Source organism: Gorilla gorilla, chromosome 16 (assembly GCF_029281585.2).
Source record: "Gorilla gorilla gorilla isolate KB3781 chromosome 16, NHGRI_mGorGor1-v2.1_pri, whole genome shotgun sequence".
NCBI classification, from domain to species: domain Eukaryota; kingdom Metazoa; phylum Chordata; class Mammalia; order Primates; family Hominidae; genus Gorilla; species Gorilla gorilla.
The window spans coordinates 65,119,166-65,141,590 of record NC_073240.2 but is presented as its reverse complement, the minus strand read 5'-3'; the positions used below and the strand labels follow the sequence as shown (position 1 = coordinate 65,141,590).

Here is a 22,425-nt window from a genome sequence, read left to right as displayed (position 1 = left end):
AAAACTACAGGTAATTGCCAATACATTTTCTATTATTGTGTTAATTTAACCTGTTGCCTAGATTCCTTAAATCTGTGTTACAGAGTGCAGTTGTTGATTCTGTTAAAGTACTGAGTAGCCTAATTTTAAGTTCAAGCAATTCATTGGAGAGAATTAATGCTGCGTTTACACTTCTAGGGTAGCCTTTCAAGTGAGCATTTAACAGAATACATCCCAAAGCAAGTTCATCTGATCCTGTTTTTTGTTGTTGTTTTTAGAGACGGCATCTCGCCCTGTCGCCCAGGCTGGAGTGCAGTAGCGTGATCTCGGCTCACTGCAACCTCCGCCTCCCGGGTTCAAGGAATTCTCCTGCCTCAGCCTCCCGAGTAGCTGGGACTACAGGCACACGCCGCCACTCCCGGCTAATTTTTTATTTTTTATTTTTATTTTTATTTTAGTAGAGACTGGGTTTCACCATGTTGCCCAGGCTGGTCTCGAACTCCTGAGCTCAGGCAGTCTGCCCGCCTCGGCCTCCCAAAGTGCTAGGATTACAGGTGTGAGCCACCATGCCTGACCGATTCTGTTTTGTGTATGGTATTTAGAGAGTGAAAATCACTCCCCAGGGGTGTTGTGAGTAATTAGAAGGTAAGCATAAAGGTAGAAAAAAATTATGACCCTTTATCCTAGAGTTATGCTCACTGTGTGACAGCGATGTGGTCTTACCACATTTGGCAGGGTCTTTTCGTTTCGTTTCATTTCATTTCCTTGCCTTGCCTTGCCTTGCCTTTCTTTTCTTTTTTCTTTTCTTTTCTTTCTTTTCTTTTCTTTTCTTTCTTTTTTTTTTTTGAGACAGGATCTCGCTCTGTCGCCCAGGCTGGAGTGCATGGTGTGATTATGGCTCACTGCAACCTCTCCCTCCTAGGCACAAGCAATCTCCCGTCTCCTGAACTCAAGCCATCCTCCCACCTCAGCCTCCCGAGTAGTTGGGATTACAGGAACATGCCACTGCACCCGGCTAATTTTTGTATATTTTTTGTAGAGACGGGTTTCACCATGTTGGTCAGGCTGGTCTCGAACTCCTGGGGTCAAGCGATCTGCCCGCCTCGGCCTCTCAAAGTGCTGGGATTACAGCCGTGAGTCCCCGCTCCTGGCAGATTTGGCAGATTATTTGGGAGCTCTGACACCATTCAGTTCTCAAGAAGACGTTTTATTAGTTTCTTTTTATGTGTGTATGTATATACAATCCCCCTAGTTTTTGTTTAGTCTCACATCATCCTAAAGACATTTAAAAAAACCCTTGTAAACAAGTTGTATTAGCTTCCTTTTCCCCATTCCATAGAATTGTTTTAGTATGGATGCTGTACAAACAGTTCATGCCTGGGGGACTAAAGGAAAGTTCTCAAGTTCTTTTAATTTTGATTTGCATCAAAAAGTCCGCTTAATTTCAGGTTTCACCTCCAGGAGTCAATTATTATGGACTTAAAGCTATAGTAACTTTTGAAGATCGTTTGTAATTCGCTGTCTTTGCTAGGTTTTCTTTTCTAAGCAGGCTCATTTCTGTAGTTCAGAAACTTAGCACCCACTAGTCGGGTACCCCTGGAGAGTCCTGGTACCGCCCACCTGGGGCGCCTACGAATCCTAGGCCTTTGCGTGTTGATGGACGGATTCGCGCTGCAAGAAGCCTCGCCGCTGTCACCACTGGGCATTGGCAATTGGTTCAGGGGGAACGGCGCGGAACCAATGGGAGCGGTGGCTCGGGAGAGACCTTGGAGCGCGCGGGAAAGAGACCAATATAAACTGTGGCGGGATAGTTTTCGGGTCCTTGTCCAGTGAAACACCCTCGGCTGGGAAGTCAGTTCGTTCTCTCCTCTCCTCTCTTCTTGTTTGAACATGGTGCGGACTAAAGCAGACAGTGTTCCAGGCACTTACAGAAAAGGTGAGGCGATCGAGTGTGGTACTGGAGGGCGGGGGGGTCCTCCCGGCAGCCTGGCCGCGGGCGACAGACGCCAGAGGTCCCCCTGGGCCCTGTGCGCCAAACTCATCTAGCTAGCCAGGGAGTAGCCGCCCGGCCCCTTTACCTAGAAGAGGAAGTAGCAGGGGCAGGGTAAGGTTATCCTGCTGTTCTGGATCGCCAGGCTCTCCTCTCCAAGCTGCTGGGGTCCAGGACTCGGTGTCGGAACCCTCCTGCCCCTTCTGAACGCCCTCTTTTGCCTCTCTTCACAGTGGTGGCTGCTAGAGCCCCCAGGAAGGTGCTTGGTTCTTCCACCTCTGCCACTAATTCGACATCAGTTTCATCGAGGAAAGGTAAGAAGAGCCCTCCTAAAGTTAGGGGATCAGTCCTGGCACCTGCAAGCCCCTGGCTTGCCATGAATTTCTTTTTCTTGAGGTACTCACGCCCGAATTTCTTCCTTGCCCTGTGATATAATAAGAGAGGCTGGGCCTTTTGGCCGGCTAGGGTAGAGGTGGGGGGGGAGGCCTCATGGAAGGGAATTTCAAGCCTTGGAGTTAAGGACCGACACAGCTTATCTTCAAGCCTATTTTTCTTTTCTTTTCTTTTTTTAGACAGGGCCTCTCTTTGTCGCTCAGGTTGGAGTGCAGTGGTGCAATCACTGGTCACTACATCCTCCACTTACGGGGCTTAAGCAATCCTCCCACCTCAGCCTCCAAAGTAGCTGGGGCTACAGGTACATGCCACCACGCTGGGCTTTTTTTTCTATTTTTTGTAGAGATGGGGGTCTCACTATGTTGCCTAAGCTGGTCTCAAACTCCTGGGCTCAAACAGTCCTCCTACTGGGATTACAGGCATGAGCCACCACAGCCAGCCTATCAATTTCTGTTTTTTGTTTAGTATTTTCCTTTTTCTTTCTCTTTCTTTTTTTGAGACAGAGTCTTGCACTGTTGCCCAGGCTGCAGTGCAATGGTGTGATCTTGGTTCACTGCAACCTCCGCCTCTCGGGTTCACACGATTCTCCTGCCTTTGCCTCCTGAGTAGCTGGGATTACAGGTGCACGCCACCACACCCAGCTAATTTTTTTGTATTTTTAGTAGAGATGGGGTTTCACTATGTTGGCCAGACTGATCTCAAACTCCTGACCTCATGATCCGCCTGCCTCAGCTTCCCAAAGTGATGGGAACACAGATGTGACCCACCACGCCCAGCTATTATTTTTCTTAATAATAACAGAGGCTATTTAAATATTGTTAGAGGCTATTTAAAAGCCCCCTTATTAGATTAAGGGTTTGAACAATCGTTAACAGTGCTGAGTGCTCATTGCAATGTCTACTAAACTTTAATAAAAATGTTTTTGTTTTTGTTTGCTTGTTTTTCCTTTCTTCCTTACTCTTTTTTGTTTGTTTGTTTGTTTGTTTGTTTGTTTGTTTGAGTATGATGTCTGTGGGTTTTCTCCAACTTTGCAGCTCCTAATACTGTCTTTGGGAGAGTAGGAGTGAAACCCGGCAAGGGAAATAGCTTCACGCTGCTCCTTCTGTGCGTGGAGTAGATGAGAAAATGCCCTGCCATCTGGTGCCTCATTCCTTTCAGTAGGAAATTTGGCAGACAGGGAGATTAACGCTACAAGATTTAATTAAGAACATAAAGGTGAACACTGTTTAGGACTTCATGGGTTTTTAAGTCAATTCAAATTTCTCCCTATTTGAAACATTTCATTAGAAAACATTTACTATTTCTATCTCTTCAGATAAAAGGAAATAGAAGTTGATGAATTTTTTTAGTGTAACTTATACCCTGTACCACTAGACTAAGTTTCTTTTTCTTTTCTTTTTTCTTTTTTTTTTTTTGAGACAGGGTCTCACTCTGTTGCCCAGGCTTGAGTGCAGTGGTGCAATCACAGCTTACTGCAGACTTGACCCCAGGGTTCAAATGATCCTCCCACTTCAGGCTCTTCCCAAGTAGCTGGGACTGTAGGCACATGCCACCACACGCCCGCCTAATTTTTGTGTTTTTTGTAGAGATGGGGTTTCATCACATTGCCCAGGCTGGTCTCGAACTCCTGGGCTGAAGCAATCCTCCTGCCTCAGCCTACCAAAGTGCTGGGATTACAGACGTGAGCCACCATGCCTGGCCTGATGAAATTTCATTAGAGCCGCATCTCATCGTCTGGTCCACTGTTGAATCACCAGAGCCAACTAAATAGGCCCTTACTGAATATATGTTGAATAAATGCATCCTTTAAGGCATTTTAAAAATCTCTATTTTTAATCCAAATAATTGGTTGTATGAAATGGGTAATATCCTTATTTTAAAGATAAGGAAATTTAATCTCTGGTTATATAACTTGATAAAGGTCACACAGCTAAATCAGTGGAGTTGGGTTTGAACCTGTTGCTGCTATATGTTTTGTTTTTTTTTTTCCTGAGACAGAGTCTTGCTCTGTCACCCAGGCTGGAGTGCAGTGGCATGAACTCGGCTCACTGCAACCTCCGCCTCCCGGGTTCAAGCAATTCTCCTGCCTCAGCCTCCTAAGTAGCTGGGATTACAGGCATGCGCCACCATGCCTGGCTACATTTTGTATCTTTAGTGGAGACACGGTTTCACCATGTTGGCCAGGCTGTTCTCGAATGCCTGACCTCATGATCCAACTGCCTCGGCCTCACAAAGTGCTGGGATTACAGGCGTGAGCCACTGCGCCCAGCTGCTGCTGTATGTTTTCTAGCAGTAAAAGCATTCCTGTAAGTTTCCTTTGGGAAAATTGTGAACCAAAAGATCACTATCTTTTATATGCCATTCCTTCTTTTGGAGGCGAAGGCGGGACGGTTGCCTCAGCCAGGAGTTTGAGACCAGCCTGGACAACGTGGCAAAACCCCATTGCTATTTTTATAAATGTAAATAAATAAGTACAAACAATATAACTTCAGAGTCTATATGGAAACAACTTTTGTAAGCATTCTTTAACAACTAGAGTTGTTAAAGCAAATGTTTTAGCTTAAAGCAAAAGATTTGCAGTAACTGAATAATTTGTTCCTGGTCATTACTTTATAAAAAGGCAATAATTTTTCCTCAATTTCTCCTTATATTACTGTTGAAAAATAACCAGGAATTGGCCAGGCAGGGTGGCTCACACTTGTAATCCCAGCACTTTGGGAGGCCAAGGCGGGCGGATCACGAGGTCAGGAGATCGAGACCATCCTAGCATGGTGAAACCCTGTCTCTACTAAAAGTACAAAAAATTAGCCAGGTGTGGTGGCAGGCGCCTGTAGTCCCAACTGCTAGGGAGGCTGAGGCAGGAGAATGGCATGAACCCGGGAGGCGGAGCTTGCAGTGAGCCAAGATCGTGCCACTGTACTGCAGCCTGGGTGACAGAGTGAGACTCTGTCTCCCCCCCAAAAAAACAAAAACAAAACAAAAATTAGTTGGGCGTGGTGGCGGGCGCCTGTAATCCCTGCTACTCGGGAGGCTGAGGCAGGAGAATCACTTGAATCCGGGAGGCAGAGGTTACAGTAAGCCAAGATTGCACCACTGCACTCCAGCCTGGGTGACAGAGCTAGACTCTGGAAAAAAAAACAAAAAACAAAAACAAACAAAAAAACACCAGGAATTGGACTTCTCTTATGAACTGAAAAGGAGCCAGGTGCTTTGAAAAATGGAATCTACTTTTGTGGAGACTTTCACATTGCCTCTTATATGTGCTTTAACTAAATGACCTTAGTAAGTAAAATGTTGGCACTTTATACTACATGGTCCTATCTTATGTTAGGAAAAAGAGTGTCAAACTTCAGTATGTCAGTACATACAAGTATATATATATATATATATATATATTTTTTTTTTTTTTGGAGACAGAGTCTCGCTCTGTTGCCAGACTGGAGTGTGCAGTGGCGGTGCAATCTTGGCTCACTGCAACCTCCGACTCGCTGGTTCAAGTGATTCTCCTGCCTCAGCCTCCCAAGTAGCTGGGAATACAGGCACGTGCCGCCACACCCAGCTAATTTTTGTATTTTTAGTAGAGATGGGGGTTTCACCATGTTGTCCAGGTTGGTCTCGAACTCCTGACCTTGTGATCCACCCTCCTCAGCCTCCCAAAGTGCTGGGATTACAGGCGTGAGCCACTGCACCCGGCAAGAGTATTTAAATAGCTCTGCTTGTGGACAAAATATAAAAATATTTTTCAGTTGTAAAAATTCTGTTGCTACTGTTATTGCTAAGATAACCATCACACTGAGTTTATTGGTGGAATACAGCTTTATTGTGTCACATTTTCTAATTCTTTAAGTTGTATATCTTAAATAAAGATTATTTAATACCTTTGAGAATTTGATGTTAAAGAAGGAATTAAGTTGTTTAAGGAATAGAGATTGTATTATTAGCACTTATCTAGTTCCATCTGTTTATATTTTACAGCTGAAAATAAATATGCAGGAGGGAATCCCGTTTGCGTGCGCCCAACTCCCAAGTGGCAAAAAGGAATTGGAGAATTCTTTAGGTTGTCCCCTAAAGATTCTGAAAAAGAGAATCAGATTCCTGAAGAGGCAGGAAGCAGTGGCTTAGGAAAAGCAAAGAGAAAGTAAGTTTTTATATTCTGGAATATAAAGAAAATATTTATCTCACGCCTGTAATCCCAGCACTTTGGGAGGCCGAGGCGGGAGGATCACTTGAGGCCAGGAGTTCAAAACCAGCCTGTCCAACATGGTGGAACCCTGTCTCTACTAAAAATACAAAATTAGCTGGGCGTGCTGGTGCACACCTGTTGTCCTAGCTATTTGGGAGGCTCAAAGAAAAGAATTGCTTGGTGCAGCAAACCACCATGCACACATATACCTATATAACAAACTTGCATGTACTACACATGTATCTTATTTTCACGCCACTGCACTCCAGTCTGGGGGACAGAGTGAGACTCCGTCTCAAATAAAAAATTAATTAATTAATTAATAAAGAAAATATCTTGAAAATAAAGGACAAATAGGATACTGAGTCAAGTTTCTCTTCAAGCTCATAAGAAAATGCAAAAAAAGTTTTTAAAAACTTCTTCTAATTTCTTATTATAACTCACTCCCAAATTTCTTTTCTTTTTTTTTTTCCTGAGACAGAGTCTTGCTGTGTTGCCCAGGCTAGAGGGCAGTGGCGCTATCTCAGCTCACTGCAACCTCCGCCTCCCAGGTTCAAGCAATTTTCCTGCCTCAGCCTCCCAAGTAGCTGGGATTACAGGCACACGCCACCACGCCCAGCTAATTTTTGTATTTTTAGTAGAGACAGGGTTTCGCCTTGTTGGCCAGGCTGGTCTTGAACTCTTGACTTTGTGATCTACCCACCTTAGCCTCCCAAAGTACTGGGATTACAGGCGTGAGCCACTGCATCCAGCCAGCAAATTTCAAACATTAGTAAAAAGTATTCTTTTTACTCTTCCCAATCTCTCAAAGAGGATCAGTTCCCATTCACATAAGTGCTATGTCATTAACCATGAACTTAGTGTATTGAGTCTTTAATTCTTACTGTCTTTTTCCTTTAGGCTTTTCTTACAAGGCAATTTCCTTGTTGGCTTATATAACTTGAATTCCATTAATCCTGTCCCTTAAAAAACTACCAGTTCAACTTCCACAAGAAATATATAACCAGGCTGTGTGCGGTGGCTCATGCCTGTAATCGTAGCACTTTGGGAGGCTACAGTGGGCAGATCGCTTGAGCTCAGGAGTTCCAGACCAGTCTGGGCAACATGGTGAAACCCCTTCTCTACCAAAAGGGTGGCGGCGCCGCCTATAATCCCAGCCACTAGGGAGGCTGAGGTGGGAGAATTGCTTGACCCTGGGAGATGAAGGTTGCAGTGAGCCGAGATCCGGCCACTGTACTCCAGCATGGGTGGCAGAGTGAGGACCTGTCTCAAAAATAGGCCGGGCACAGTGGCTCACCTCTGTAATCCCAGCACTTTGAGAGTCCAAGGCAGGCAGATCACAAGATCAAGAGATCGAGACCATCCTGCAACATGGTGAAACCCCGTCTCTACTAAAAATACAAAAAATTAGCCGGGCGTGGTGGCACGTGCCTGTAATCTCAGCTCCTCGGGAGGCTGAAGCAGGAGAATTGCTTGAACCTGAAAGGTGTTGGTTGCAGTGAGCTGAGATCACACCACTGCACTCCAGCCTGGAGGACAGAGCGAGACTCCATCTCAAAAAAAATCAAGTAAAATAAAAATAAAAATATGACCAATATGGAAAAGTTGGAAAATATAGAAATCCCCATCACCTAGAACCAACTAGGACTAATACCATGGTGTATTGTCTTTACAACTTCTCTGTAAGTACGTAAGAATAGTGAAAAACAAAAAGTAGGGATAAAACTACACACACCAAACTTGGTGTGCAACCTTTAAAAAAAAGTTTCCAAGTTTCATCCGTTGTATTTCATGAATATCTCATTCCTTTTTTCCTTTTATTCTTTCTTTCTTCCTTTTTTTTTTTTTTTGATATGGGGGTCTCACTCTGTCACCCAGGCTGTAATGCAGTGGCCCAATCTTCGCTCACTTCAACCTCTGCCTCCTGGGTTCGATTGATTCTCCCACCTCAGCCTTCCAAGTAGCTGGAATTACAGGCATGTGCCATGGAATTCAGCTAATTTTTTGTGTTTTTGGTAGAGATGAGGTTTCGCCACGTTGCCTAGGCTGGTCTCGAACTCCGGAGCTCAAGTAATCCACTTGCCTTGGCCTCCCACTGTGCTAGGATTACAGGCATAAGCTGCCACACCTGGCCAGTGTGCAAACTTTTTTTTTTTTTTTTTTTTGAGACGGAGTTTCGCTCTGTTGTCCAGGCTGGAGTGCAGTGGTGCAATCTCGGCTCACTGCAACCTCCACCTCCCGGGTTCACACCAGTCTCCTCCCTCACCCTCCCAAGTAGCTTGGGACTACAGGCGCCCGCCACCACGCCCAGCTAATTTTGTTGTATTTTTGGTAGAGATGGGATTTCACCGTGTTAGCCAGGATTGTCTCAATCTGACCTCATGATCTGCCCGCCTCGGCCTCCCAAAGTGCTGGGATTACAGGCGAGTGCAACCACACCCGGCCACAAACTTTTTAAGAAGTTAATTAAACCATACCTTTTACATTTTTAATGACAGGAAAATGCTCACAATAATTGTTAACCCAAAATTCTGGATACAAAAGTACAATCTTTACTGTGTAAATACATGTATATGTACTATATGAAAATATACCAAATATCAATAATACTTATCTCTGGGTAAAAACCTCTTCTCATACTCTGTGCTAACAACTTTTAACAAAAAATTTGCATCACTTTTAAGAATCAAGAAAAATTTCTGAAGGTCATATGGGACAGAAAAAAAGAAACCAAGGGAAAAATCACGCCACTTGGGAAAAAAAGATTCAAAACCTGCCTTTTTATAGATTTGTAATTAATAAGGTCCAGGCTTTCTAAGCAACTTAAATGTTTTGTTTCGAAACAAAGTACTTGCCTGGATGTAGGAGGAAAGGGAGTGATGTCACTGCCATTATGATGCCCCTTGAATATAAGACCCTACTTGCTATCTCCCCTGCACCAGCCAGGAGCCACCCATCCTCCAGCACACTGAGCAGCAAGCTGGACACATGGCACACTGATCCAAATGGGTAAGGGGATGGTGGCGATGCTCATTCTGGGTCTGCTACTTCTGGCGCTGCTCCTACCCGTGCAGGTTTCTTCATTTGTTCCTTTAACCAGTATGCCGGAAGCTACTGCAGCCGAAACCACAAAGCCCTCCGACAGTGCCCTACAGCCTACAGCCGGTCTCCTTGTGGTCTTGCTTGCCCTTCTACATCTCTACCATTAAGAGGCAGGTCAAGAAACAGCTACAGTTCTCCAACCCATACACTAAAACCGAATCCAAATGGTGCCTAGAAGTTCAATGTGGCAAGGAAAAAAACCAGGTCTTCATCAAATCTACTAATTTCACTCCTTATTAACAGAGAAACGCTTGAGAGTCTCAAACTGGACTGGTTTAAAGAGCATCTGAAGGATTTGACTAGATGATAAATGCCAATATTAAATCTGTTGGAGTTTCATGTATAAGACGGAGGAGAAAGAGAACATCAAAAATTACTTAGCAAGCTATGGAATGGAGATTCAGTTTTCATTTTAGTTTGTTAAATCTACAAGGCTGTAAAATGATTAGGTAATAGAAAAAGCTTCCATGATTCTATTTATTATATATGTGCATTGGAAGAAACTACCAGATGTTACTGTAAATATTCTATGTATTGTTTCAGCCATCCTAATTTAATGCTGATATGCTCTAGATTTACATTGCTAAGTTTTCACTCTTCTCTTGGGCACTTAACTCTGTTTCTTTTGTTTGTTTGTTTTGAGAAGGAGTCTCACTCTGTTGCCCAGGCTGGCGTGCAGTGGTGCTATCTTGGCTCACTGCAACCTTCGCCTCCTGGGTTCAAGCGATTTTTGTGCCTTTCTTGAGTAGCTGGGATTACAGGCACGTGCCACCACACCCAGCTAATTTTTGTATTTTTAGTAGAGATGGGATTTCACCATGTTGGCCAGGATGGTCTTGATCTCCTGACCTCGTGATCCGCCCGCCTCGGCCTCCCAAAGTGCTGGTATTACAGGCATGAGCCACTGCGCCTGGCCAAGGGCACTTAACTCTTTAGGGCTTTGGATTTGATTTGCCATTGCATCTGACTTTCTTTTTTTTTTTTTTTTTTTTTTGAGATGGAGTCTCGCTCTGTCGCCCAGGCTGGGGTGCAGTGGCGCTATCTCGGCTCACTGCAAGCTCCGCCTCCCGGGTTCATGCCATTCTCCCGCCTCAGCCTCCCCAGCAGCTGGGACTACAGGCGCACACTGCCACGCCTGGCTAATTTTTTGTATTTTTAGTAGAGACGGGGTTTCACCGTGTTAGCCAGGATGGTCTTGATCTCCTGACCTTGTGATCCACCCGCCTCGGCCTCCCAAAGTGCTGGGATTACAGGCGTGAGCCATCGCACCCAGCCCTGCATTTTACTTTCTATGTGGTAATTGAAGTGTGCCAGAGCAATGATAGACTGGAATTTACTCCAAATCCAAGCATGACTAATTCTTGCATATACACTTAAAAGTGAAATAGTAGGCATTTCCTATCACCCATTCCAATTCAACAAGAATGCCAGATTTAGTTACCATACTTAACTGGATTCCAAAAATTAGAAGTGCATTGACTTCAAGTAATTTTAGAATACTGCCTTTTTATCTTTGTATATGTCAAATAATTTTCACAACTTAAAAACTGATTTTTTTGTGTGCAGGAGGTGGGTTAAAAGTTGATCTCCTTTGAAGGCGTATTTGATTAATCTTGAAATTAAGAGGTGACTTTGTACATGTTGAATAATTTTTACAACTTAAAAATTGACCATTTTTTGTGCAGGAGGTGGGTTAAAAAAGTTGATCTGGGCCAGGTGCGGTGGCTAATGCCTGTAATCCCAGCACTTTGGGAGGCCAAGGTGGGTGGATCACTAGAGGCCAGGAGTTCGAAACCATCCTGGCGAACATGGTGAAACTCGGTCTCTACTAAAAATACAAAAATTAGCTGGGTGTGGTGGCACACACCTGTAATGCCAGCTACTCAGGAGGCTGAGGCAGGAGAATCACTTGAACCCAGGAGGTGGAGTGAGCCAAGATTGCGCCACTGCACTCCAGCCTGGGTGACAGAGCGAGACTCTGTCTCAAAAAAAATTGATCTGTTTTGAAGTCATATTTGATTAATCTTGAAATTAAGCGGTGGGCTGGGCACGGCGGCTCATGCCTGTAATCCCAGTACTTTGGGAGGCCTAGGCGGGCGGATCACCTGAGGTCAGGAGTTTGAGACTAACCTGGCCAAAATGGTGAAACCCCATCTGTACTAAAAATACAAATATTAACTGGGCGTGGTGGTGAGTGCCTGTAATCCCAGCTACTCAGGTGGCTGAAGCAGGACAATCACTTGAACTCGGGAGGCAGAGGTTGCAGTGAGCCGAGATCGCGCTACTGCACTCTAGCCTAGCCTGGGCAACAGAGTGAGACTTCGTCTCAAAAAAAAAAAAAGTCAAGTGCAGTGGCTCACGCCTGTAATCCCAGCACTTTGGGAGGCCGAGGTGGGCGGATCACGAGGTCAGGAGATCAAGACCATCCTGGCTAACACAGTGAAACCCTGTCTCTACTAAAAATACAAAAAATTAGCCGGGCATGGTGGCAGGCACCTGGAGTCCCAGCTACTCGGGAGGCTGAGGCAGGAGAATAGCGTGAACTCGGGAGGCGGAGCTTGCAGTGAGCCGAGATTGCGCTACTGCACTCCAGCCTGGGCGACAGCGCGAGACTCCGTCTCAAAAAAAAAAAAAAAAAAAAAAAAGAACATGAAATAAGCAAAATAAGCAAAATAACAAATCTGGTTCTGTATTTGCAAAGTGAAGACCAGAAATTTGTCTGCATTAAATTCACAATGCTTTTGTGCTCTTTCTGTAAATACTTAAAAAACAAAAACAAAAACAAAAAACAACAACTTTATGAGTCTGAGTAGCTACATTAGGGACACTTTCTATAATTAGTCAATATTTTTAGATAGAGCCTGGGCCTAAGCAAAAGTGGACTTGATTCTGGTAAGTAAAACTTTTACAACTGCCTTGATGTATAGAAGCCTTTTTAGAAATAGACACTCCAGCCTGGGTGCGGTGGCTTGTGCCTGTAATCCCAACATTTTGAAAGTCCAAGGCAGGTGGATCACCCAAGGTCAGGAGTTCGAGACCAGCCTGGCCAACATGGCGAAACCCCCGTCTCTACTAAAAATACAAAAATTAGCTGGGCTTGGTGGCAGGTGCCCATAATCCCTGCTACTCCAGAGGCTGAGGCAGGAGAATCACTTGAACTTGGGAGGCGGAGGTTGCAGTGAGCCGAGATCATGCCATTGCACTCCAGCCTGGGCAACAGAGCGATAATCCGTCTGAAAAAAAAAAAAAAGAAATATGTACTCCATGAGGCCAGGCATGCCCAGCACTTTGGGAGACTGAAGGGGGAGGATTGCTTGAGCCCAGGAGTTTGAGACCAGCTTGGGCAACATAATGAGACCATGTCTCTACAAAAAAAAAAAAAAAAAAAAAAAAATTAGGTGGGCATGGTGGCGCACACCTGTAGTCCTGACTACTCTGGAGGTTAAGGTGGGAGTCGCTTGAGCCCAGGCATTCGAGGCTGCAGTGAGTTATGATTGTGCCACTGAACTCCAGCCTGGGTGACAGAGCCAGATTGTGTTTCTATTAAAAAAAAAAAAAAAAAGGACACTCCATGAAATCTTTGGTTCACATGGTCACACACTGATGCTTAGTTGTTCCTGTATCCCATATGGCCATAGTAGCTTTAATAAGTCTTAAGGCAATATTTGCCATCTTTAGAAACCTGCGTGGGAACAAGCAGATCGAACAGATCTTGACCTATGGTATGTGTGACTGAACAGTCCCTTTTGCTTCTTATTTGTACATTCTATATCTGTTACATCTGTTTTGGATTGTACATTGTGTTTGGAATGGATTTTCATTGAACACAAACTAGATAAAAATAGATGGCTGGAAGAGTAATTAAAACAACGTATTTGACATATGAAAGCATATAAAATATTAAGAATTATTCATTACAAAAATTAGCCAGGTATGGTGGCACATGCATGTGATCTCAGCTACTGGGGAGGCTGAGATAGGAGAATCACTTGAACCTGGGAGGCAGAGGTTGCAGTGAGCCGAGATCACTGCACTCCAGCCTGGGCAACAAAGTGAGACTCCATCTCAAAAAAAAAGAAATTATTCAGTGCTGTTCATAAGCTCATTTAGTAAACAGTAATTGAGTGTCTATGATCCATGTTGTGAGATTAGCAGCAATTAAATCTTAGGCTTTGTTGTTATATCACTATCATGATTTCTGGTTTCCATAAAAATCAACCAAAGGGATACCCTTTTTTTTTTAGAGACAGGATTTTTTTTTTTTTTTTAAAGAGACAGGATTTTGCTTTGTTACTCAGGCTGGAGTGCAGTGGTGAGATCATAGCTCGCTGTAGCCTTGACCTCTTGTACTCAAGCAATTTTCCCACTTCAGCCTCCTGAGTAGCTGGGACTATAGATGCATGCCATTGCTCCTGGCTAATTTTAAATTTTTAGTAGAGACCAGGCCTCGCTATGTTGCCTAGGCTGGTCTTGAACTCCTGGGCTCAAGCAATCCTAACACCTCAGCTTCCCAAAGTGTTGGGATTACGGGCCTCAGCCATGATGCCTGGCCCCAGAGGGATACATTTTGGATAAAGCTTTTTAATAGGCTTGCTTTCCTGATCCAATAAATTTCTTCTAGTTCTCTGTCATTGTCTGGCACCATTCTTCCTCGTTTTTTTTCCAATAGGAACAAGCTGATAGTCAAGACTAGCTTTAGAATATATTTCAGACTTCTTGAATTACCTGTGACTTACATCAAGGAAATAAAATATTTGGCAATATAGCCAAATGTGACTATAACACTGATCATCACAGGAATAAAACCTATATTATAGCCTTCCCACCATATGAAAAGAGATTACACATATATTCTCATAAAGAACTTTAATCCATGGTATTATAAAATCTGTGACATAAACCTAGGTAATAGAGGTTTATATTATTTCTTTAGGTCCGGTTCTTAGATTTGCCATTGTTTAGGAGGATTGTAATTACCCCTTTATTGAAATAATAAATGAGTTTATTAGAAGGATTTATGATATAAACTCTCTATGGAATATAGTTATTCCCATGGCCTTATTTTTCTCCCAAAGGCAGGGTAAACTCCCAGCAGTTGCGTGGGGGAAGAGTTAGAATCAAGGAAGACTATCTACTTAAACCTTTAACAGAGTCATAATGCCTAAAGTAAATCAGGCGCTTGCACAAAGGAAGTCTGGGTTATGATAATGTTCATTTGTTAATTTGATTTAATTTCTAGGAAAATACAATGAAGATATCTTTGTTATCTAATACTGAGTTAATGATAATCTTATTTTGTTTTTGTTTTTTTTTTTGAGACAGAGTTTTTGCTCTTGTTGCCCAGGCTGGAGTCCACCTCCTGGGTTCAAGCGATTCTCCTGCCTCAGCCTCCTGAGTAGCTGGGATTACAGGCACGCGTCACTATGCCCAGCTAATTTTTTTTGTATTTTTAGTAGAGGCAGGGTTTCATTATGTTGGCTAGACTGGTCTCGAACTCCTGACCTCAGATGATCCACCTGCCTTGGCCTCCCAAAGTGCTGGGATTACAGGCGTGAGCCACCGCGCCGGGCCAACGATAATCTTATACCAAATCTGAGTGCCTTCATTTTCACTTCCTTCTTTCACTACCTGGTTCTGCCCATCAAGGATTGCTGGATCTAATTTGAAAACCAAGAATTTTAGAGTAGATCTTACAAATCTTTGTCAGCTCTAATAAACCAAAAAAAAAAAAAAGTAGTTTTTGATTAAGTTTTGAATTGACTTTTCCTCCATAAAAAGTGTAATGAGGCTGGGCACGGTGGCTCATGCCTGTAATCCCAGTACTTTGAGAGGCCAAGGCAGGCGGATTATGAAGTTAAGAGATCAAGACCATCCTTGCCAACATGGTGAAACACCGTCTCTACTAAAAATACAAAAAAATTAGGTGGGCATGGTGGCGTATGCCTGTAATCCCAGCTACTCGGGAGGCTAAGGCAGGAGAATCGCTTGAACCCGGGAGGCAGAGGTTGCAGTGAGCTGAGATCGCACCACTGCACTCCAGCCTGGCGACAGAGCGAGACCCCGTCTCAAAAAAAAAACTATAATGGGTACAAAATGACTTTGTTTTTTGTTTTTTTTTTTTTGGGTTTTTTTGAGACGGAGTTTTGCTCTTGTTGCCCAGGCTGGAGTGCAATCATTCAGTTTTGGCTCACGGCAACCTCTGCCTCCTAGGTTCAAGCAATTCTCCTGGCTGAGCCTCCCAAGTAGCTGGGATTACAGGCACCTGCTACCATGCCCAGCTAATTTTTGTATTTTTAGTAGAGATGGGTTTCACCATGTTGGCCAGGCTGGTCTCGAACTTCTGACCTCAGGTGATCCACCCGCCTCGGCCTCCCGAAGTGCTGAGATTAGAGGCATGAGCCACAGGGCCCTGCCTGACTTTGGGATAATGTAAATTATTTTTCAAAAGCTACAACTGTTCTATGCTAACAATTTTGGGTTTTTTCTTTTTTCTTCTTCTTTTTTTGTTTTATTGACACAGAGACCTGCTCTGTTTCCCAGGCTGGAGTGCTGTGGCACAATCAATCATGGCTGACTGCAACCTTGAAGTGATCCTCCTGCCTCAGGCCTCCTGAGTCGCTGAAACTATAGGGATGTGCCACCATGACCAACTAATTTATTTTTTTTTTTTAGACAGGCTCTCTGTCCCCCAGGCTGGAGTGCAATGGCACAGTCTCAGCTCACTTCAACCTCCACCCACCATGCTCAAGCGATTCTCCTGCCTCAGCCTCCCAAGTAGCTGGGATTACAGGCACACACCACCACTGCCCGGCTATTTTTGTATTTTTAGTAGAGATGGGTTTTCACCATGTTGGCTAGGCTGGTCTCGAATTCCTGACCTCATATGTTCCACCCACCTTGGCCTCCCAAAGTGCTGGGATTACAGGCGTGATCCACCGACCCCGGCCTGATTTTTTATTTTTTGTAGAGATGGGGTGTCACTAAGTTGCCCAGGTTGGTCTCAAACTCTTGGGCTCAAGCAATCCTCCTGCCTCATCCTCCCAAAGTGCTGGGATTATGAGTGTAAGTCGCTGTGTCTGGCCAATTTGGGGTTTTTCCTAATTAGTTAATGTAATCACATGGTTCAAAAGAGTATATATAGTCAAAGGACAACTTGCTATATGTTTTCTCTGCTAAAGTGGATTGGTTAGTTTTTTTACTTTTTGTTACCACAAAGTTCTTGCTGAAGGATTATATTGTTTATCAATCCATTTAATAACATGTTGAAATAATATGCTATATAAATAGATTCTTTTTTTAATAAAAATGACAACGTAGTCTAAAGGAGAAACACTGATTCTGCAAATTAACAGGCAAATACATTGTTAAAAATTTTGTTGCATTAATACTTGAAATTTGTAGGTGTTTGTTAATTAATGAAGTTTAATTTTCTTTCATTTCTAGTCATTAGACCACATCTACTGCACTGTTAATTAATGTTCCTGATTTATATAGGTTTGTAACTATTTTTTTCAAACAGTTGATACTTGGATGGCTATTGACGTTCTCTCTTCTTTTCACAGAGCATGTCCTTTGCAACCTGATCACACAAATGGTGAAAAAGAATAGAACTTTCTCATTCATCTTTGAATAACGTCTCCTTGTTTACCCTGGTATTCTAGAATGTAAATTTACATAAATGTGTTTGTTCCAATTAGCTTTGTTGAACAGGCATTTAATTAAAAAATTTAGGTTTAAATTTAGATGTTCAAAAGTAGTTGTGAAATTTGAGAATTTGTAAGACTAATTATGGTAACTTAGCTTAGTATTCAATATAATGCATTGTTTGGTTTCTTTTACCAAATTAAGTGTCTAGTTCTTGCTAAAATCAAGTCATTGCATTGTGTTCTAATTACAAGTTTGTTGTATTTGAGATTTGCTTAGATTGTTGTACTGCTGCCATTTTTATTGGTGTTTGATTATTGGAATGGTGCCATATTGTCACTCCTTCTACTTGCTTTAAAAAGCAGAGTTAGATTTTTGCACATTAAAAAATTCAGTATTAATTAAACATTACTTATTCTAACCTTTTTTTGGCAAGGAGGACAAATACGCAATGTTGGAAAACCTTGGATGGATATCTTCTCTTTAAAAAAATGTAAAGATAATTTGGTCTTGAGGGTTTAAACGGTTGATAATGCCTCTACAACAACAATAAGAAAAAAGATAAAATACTAGGATAGAATCATGGTGGGCACAGTGGCTTCTCAGGAGGCTGAGGAGGGAGGTTTGCTTGAGTCCAGGAGTTGGAGACCAGCCCAGGCAACATAGCGAAACCCTATCTCTGAAAAAATTTTTAAAAAGGCTGAGTGCAGTGGCTCACACCTGTAATCCCAGCACTTTGGGAGGCCAAGGCAGGTGGATCACCTGAGATAGGAGTTCAAGACCAGCCTGGCCAGCATGGTGAAACTGTCACTACTAAAAATGAAAAAATGAGCCAGGCATGGTGGCACATGCCTGTAATCCCAGCTACTCAGGAGGCTGAGGCAGGAGAAATCGCTTGAACCTGGGAGGTGGAGGTTGCAGTGAGCCGAGATTGTGCCACTGCACTCCAGCCTGAACAACAGAGTGAGACAATGTCTTAAAAAAAAAAAAAGAAAGAAAAGAAAAAAATATATATTTATATATGAACAATAATAAAAAATTAGCCTGGCATGGTGGCACGCACAGTAGAACCAGATCCCATCTCTTAAAAGAAATTTTCCTAGGATTTGCATTTTATTCACTATCATAAAATATAATTTTAAAGTTGGAAGTCAATATAACATGAAAGGCAAATCATGCCATAAACCCATAGGCATGGCAAAACTCCTAAGAGCTACTATGACATTTTTCAACATAACCAGAGGTATAATTGAAGAAGTGGGTATAATATTCCTCATCACCCTTTTTGCAGCAGGCTGTTGTCAAAAGTAATCATATTTTAGTAGGCATATTTTTCTGAAATACGTTTGTAATAAATGCATACTTATTTTTACAATACACTATCCATTTGTGTGCTTCCTAAAATTATGTCCTATTTTATTCTTTCCAAATACAAATCAGAGCATTGACCTGATTTTAACACCTTCCAAACTGTTTGAGTCCGAATGATTGTAGATTATATTTTTTGCTTTGTCTTTTAGAGGTGGATATTATTAAACAGTATGTTATTGAATTGGGAGCTGAGTTTCTAAAATCCCAAGTACTTATTTGATAATTAGGTTTATTTTTAAGGAGTAGTTTAAACAAAATATCTTAAAGTCAAGTTTTAATGGGTCTGACACTTCATTTGCTATTTTTCTTTTCTTTTCTTTTTTAGATGGAGTCTCGCTCTGTCACCCAGGCCAGAGTGCAGTGGCTTGACCTTGGCTCACAACAACTTCTGCCTCCCAGGTTCAAGCGATTCTCCTAACTCAGACTCCGGAGTAGCTGGGACTACAGGTGCTCGCCACCATGCCCGGCTAATTTTTGCATTTTTAGTAGAGGCAGGGTTTCACCATGTTGACTAGGTTGGTCTCCAACTCCCAACTCCTGACCTCAGGTGATCCGCCTGACTGGGCCTCCCAAAGTGCTGGGAATTTTTTTTTTTTTTTTTGAGACAGTCTCACTCTGTTGCCCAGACTGGAGTGCAGTGGCGCAATCTTGGCTCACTGCAAGCTCCACCTCCCGGGTTCACACCATTCTCCTGCCTCAGCCTCCCTAGTAGCTGGGACTACAGGTGCCTGCCACCATGCCCTGCTAATTGTTTTTGTATTTTTAGTAGAGATGGGGTTTCACCCTGTTAGCCAGGATGGTCTTGATCTCCTGACCTCGTGATCTGCCCGCCTCGGCCTCCCAAAATGCTGGGATTACAGGTGTGAGTCACTGCAGCCAGCCAAGATTCAAATTTTTTAGAAACAATTACATGCCTAAATTCAACTTCAGTCTGGGAGCAGTGGCTCACGCCTATAATCCCAGCACTTTGGGAGGCCGAGGCAGGTGAATCACCTGAGGTCAGGAGTTCGAGACCAGCCTGGCCAACATGGTGAAACCCTGACTCTACTAAAAGTGCAAAAAAAGACTGGGCATGGTGGCTCACGCCTGTAATCCTAGCACTTTGGGAGGCCAAGGCGGGCAGATCACCTGAGGTCAGGGGTTCAAGACCAGTCTGGTCAACATGACGAAACCCTGTCTCTACTAAAAATACAAAAATTAGCCAGGTGTGATGGCGGGCACCTATAATCCCAGCTACTTGGGAGGCTGAGGCAGGAGAATCACTTGAACCCAGGAGGCAGAGGTTGCAGTGAGCCCAGATCACACCACTGCACTCCAGGCTGGGTGACAGAGTGAGACTCTATCTCAAAAAATAAATAAATAAAATAAATAAATAATAAAAATGCAAAAATTAGCTGGGCAGGGTGGTACATGCTTGTAGTCCCAATTACTCAGGAGGCTGAGGCAGGAGAATCACTTGAACCTGGGAGGTGGAGGTTGTAGTAAGCCGAGATCATGCCACTGCACTCCAGCCTGGGCCACAGAGTGGGACTCCATCTCAAAAAAAAAAAAAATTTCAAGTATATATTTGATGATGTCTCACTTCCATTAGGCAAATTTATACATAATGTTTCCTTTTCGAAGCATTTTCAAAATGTAGCATGGCCACTTAGCTTTTCTAAACAGAAGGGAAGTATAGACCCCTTCTTTTCATTGAGGCTGAATTAAAAAGTAAAATCTACCCATTAAGAAGATAGTTAAACTAAGATTGATTGATTGATTGATTTTGAGGCAGGGTCTTACTCTATTGCCCAGGCCAGAGTGCAGTGGTGTGATCTCAGCTCACTGCAGCCTCAACCTCCCTTGCTCAAGTGATCCTCCTGCCTCAGCCTCCTGAGTAGCTGGGACTAAGGCATGCGCCACCACGCTCAGCTAATTTTAAATTCTTTTTTAGATATGTGGTTTTGCTCTGTCACAAGCTGGTCTTGAACCCCTGGGCTCAAGCGATCCTCCTGCCTCAACCTCCGAAACTGCTGGGGTTAAAGGTGTGAGCCACCATGCCCAGTCAAAACCAAGGTTTTAATTTTGTACCCTTCTTCACAAAGTTAGTCTGTTTTTTTTTTTTTTGAGATGGAGTTTCGCTCTTTTTGCCCAGGCTGGAGTGCAATGGTGCGATGTTGGCTCGCCGCAACCTCTGCCTCCCAGGTTCAAGTGATCCTTCTGCTTCAGCCTCCTGAGTAGCTGGGATTACAGGCATGTGCCACCATGCCAGGCTAATTTTGTATTTTTAGTAGAGATGAGGTTTTTTCATGTTGGTCAGGCTGGTCTCGAACTCCTGACCTCAGGTGATCCACCCACCTCAGCCTCCCAAAGTGTTGGGATTATAGGCATGAGCCACTGCTCACAGCTTGTTTTTTTTCTTTTAATGCATTATTCAAATTATTAATGCTAGTGTTACTCCTGACCAGATAATGATTAAAACTACTCTGGAATTTTTGAATGCTAGAGCATTGTGAGTGTCATATGTATTTTGTGTTTCCATAGTTTTACAAAGGAAGAGCAAATACTCAAGAGAAAATTATAAAGAGAGCTCAAAGACTTATTTAAAAGATGTCAGGTGCTTATTATTTTTCCCCCTCATCTCTCCCATGAGATTCTAAAAAAAGTAGAATTTTGCCTGGGTGCAATGACTCACACCTGTACTCCCAGCACTTTTGGAGGCTGAGGCGGGAGGATCGCTTGAGCTCAGGAGTTTGAGACCAGCCTGGGCAACATAGACCTCATCTCTACAAATAATCAAAAAATTAACTGGGCATGGTGGCACACATCTGTGGTCCCGGCTACTTTGTAGGCTGAGGTGGTAGAATTGCTTGAGTCCAGGTGGTTGAGGCTGCAGTGAGTCATGATCACATCACTGCACTCTAACCTGCTCAACAAAGGGAGACCCCATCTCAACAGACAAAAACATGGAATATAAAGCCTAAACTAAATGCACTTTTCTCATGTGTACACTGCTTACAAATTCTACTGTACTTAGAATCTTCAAGCTAACTCACTTTCAGAAAAAAAATGTTCAACTGAGCCTTGGTTCAACCATCATTGTTATAATGGTTTGTTTTACCTTTGAGAATAGCATATAAAAGTGGGAGAGAGATTACAGGTATGAGCCACTGTGCCCGGCCACAACCTTCAATTATTTAGATAATTGTTATATCTTTAGCCTTCCTAAGGCTGTTATGTCTTCAAGCTTTCTAAGCATTAACATTTGATGGTTTATGTCATATGTATCCTAAGTGACTTTCTCTGAGTCCCTTGTGTAAGGGACTATGTCTTTTATACTGTATATTGCTTAGGCACATAAATGATAAGTTTGGCTAAATTTCTTCTTATTGACTCCACACATTTATTAATTGTTAGACTGTAGTTTTGGTATTTTATTTTATTTTATTTTTTATTTTTTGAGACAGAGTCTGGCACTGTCACCCAGGCTGGAGTTCAGTGGTGTGATCTCGGCTCACTGCAACCTCCACCTCCCAGGTTCTCCTGCCTCAGCCTCCCAAGTAGCTGGGATTACAGGCACCCACCACCACACCCGGCTAATTTTTTGTATTTTTTTTTTTTTTTTTTTTTTTTTTAGTAGGGACAGGCTGGTCTGAAACTCCTGACCTCAAGTGATCCACCCACCTTGGCCTCCCAAAGTGTTGGGATTACAGGCATGAGCCACTCTGCCTGGCCTAGTTCTGGTATTTTATGTTTGAAGATGCCAATGTAACTCTAACAATAT

The 22,425-nt window shown here is 43.1% G+C and overlaps 1 protein-coding gene across 2 annotated transcripts; it reads left to right on the top strand.

Moving 5' to 3' along the window:
• The first annotated feature begins 1,354 nt into the window (after positions 1 to 1,354).
• On the top strand, positions 1,355 to 22,020 carry PCLAF (PCNA clamp associated factor). Of its 2 annotated transcripts, none has more exons than XM_004056322.4 (3): positions 1,355 to 1,915; positions 2,203 to 2,283; positions 17,210 to 22,020. In XM_004056322.4, the coding sequence occupies exons 1-3, from the start codon at positions 1,870 to 1,872 to the stop codon at positions 17,278 to 17,280; spliced, it is 198 nt and encodes a 65-aa protein (XP_004056370.1). In that variant the 5' UTR covers positions 1,355 to 1,869; the 3' UTR covers positions 17,281 to 22,020. The 2 variants fall into 2 exon arrangements, with proteins under 2 accessions (XP_004056370.1, XP_063554688.1); XM_063698618.1 differs by lacking the exon at positions 17,210 to 22,020 and adding an exon at positions 6,338 to 6,504 and having other exon boundaries at positions 1,619 to 1,915.
• The last annotated feature ends 405 nt before the right edge of the window (positions 22,021 to 22,425 follow it).

Excerpts from the sequence above, each read along its gene's own strand:
- PCLAF (XM_063698618.1), top strand. The coding sequence starts at position 1,870 with ATGGTGCGGACTAAAGCAGACAGTGTTCCAGGCACTTACAGAAAAG. Across the intron at positions 1,916-2,202 it reads TCCAGGCACTTACAGAAAAG|TGGTGGCTGCTAGAGCCCCC; the intron begins GTGAGGCGATCG and ends CTCTCTTCACAG. Across the intron at positions 2,284-6,337 it reads ATCAGTTTCATCGAGGAAAG|CTGAAAATAAATATGCAGGA; the intron begins GTAAGAAGAGCC and ends TATATTTTACAG.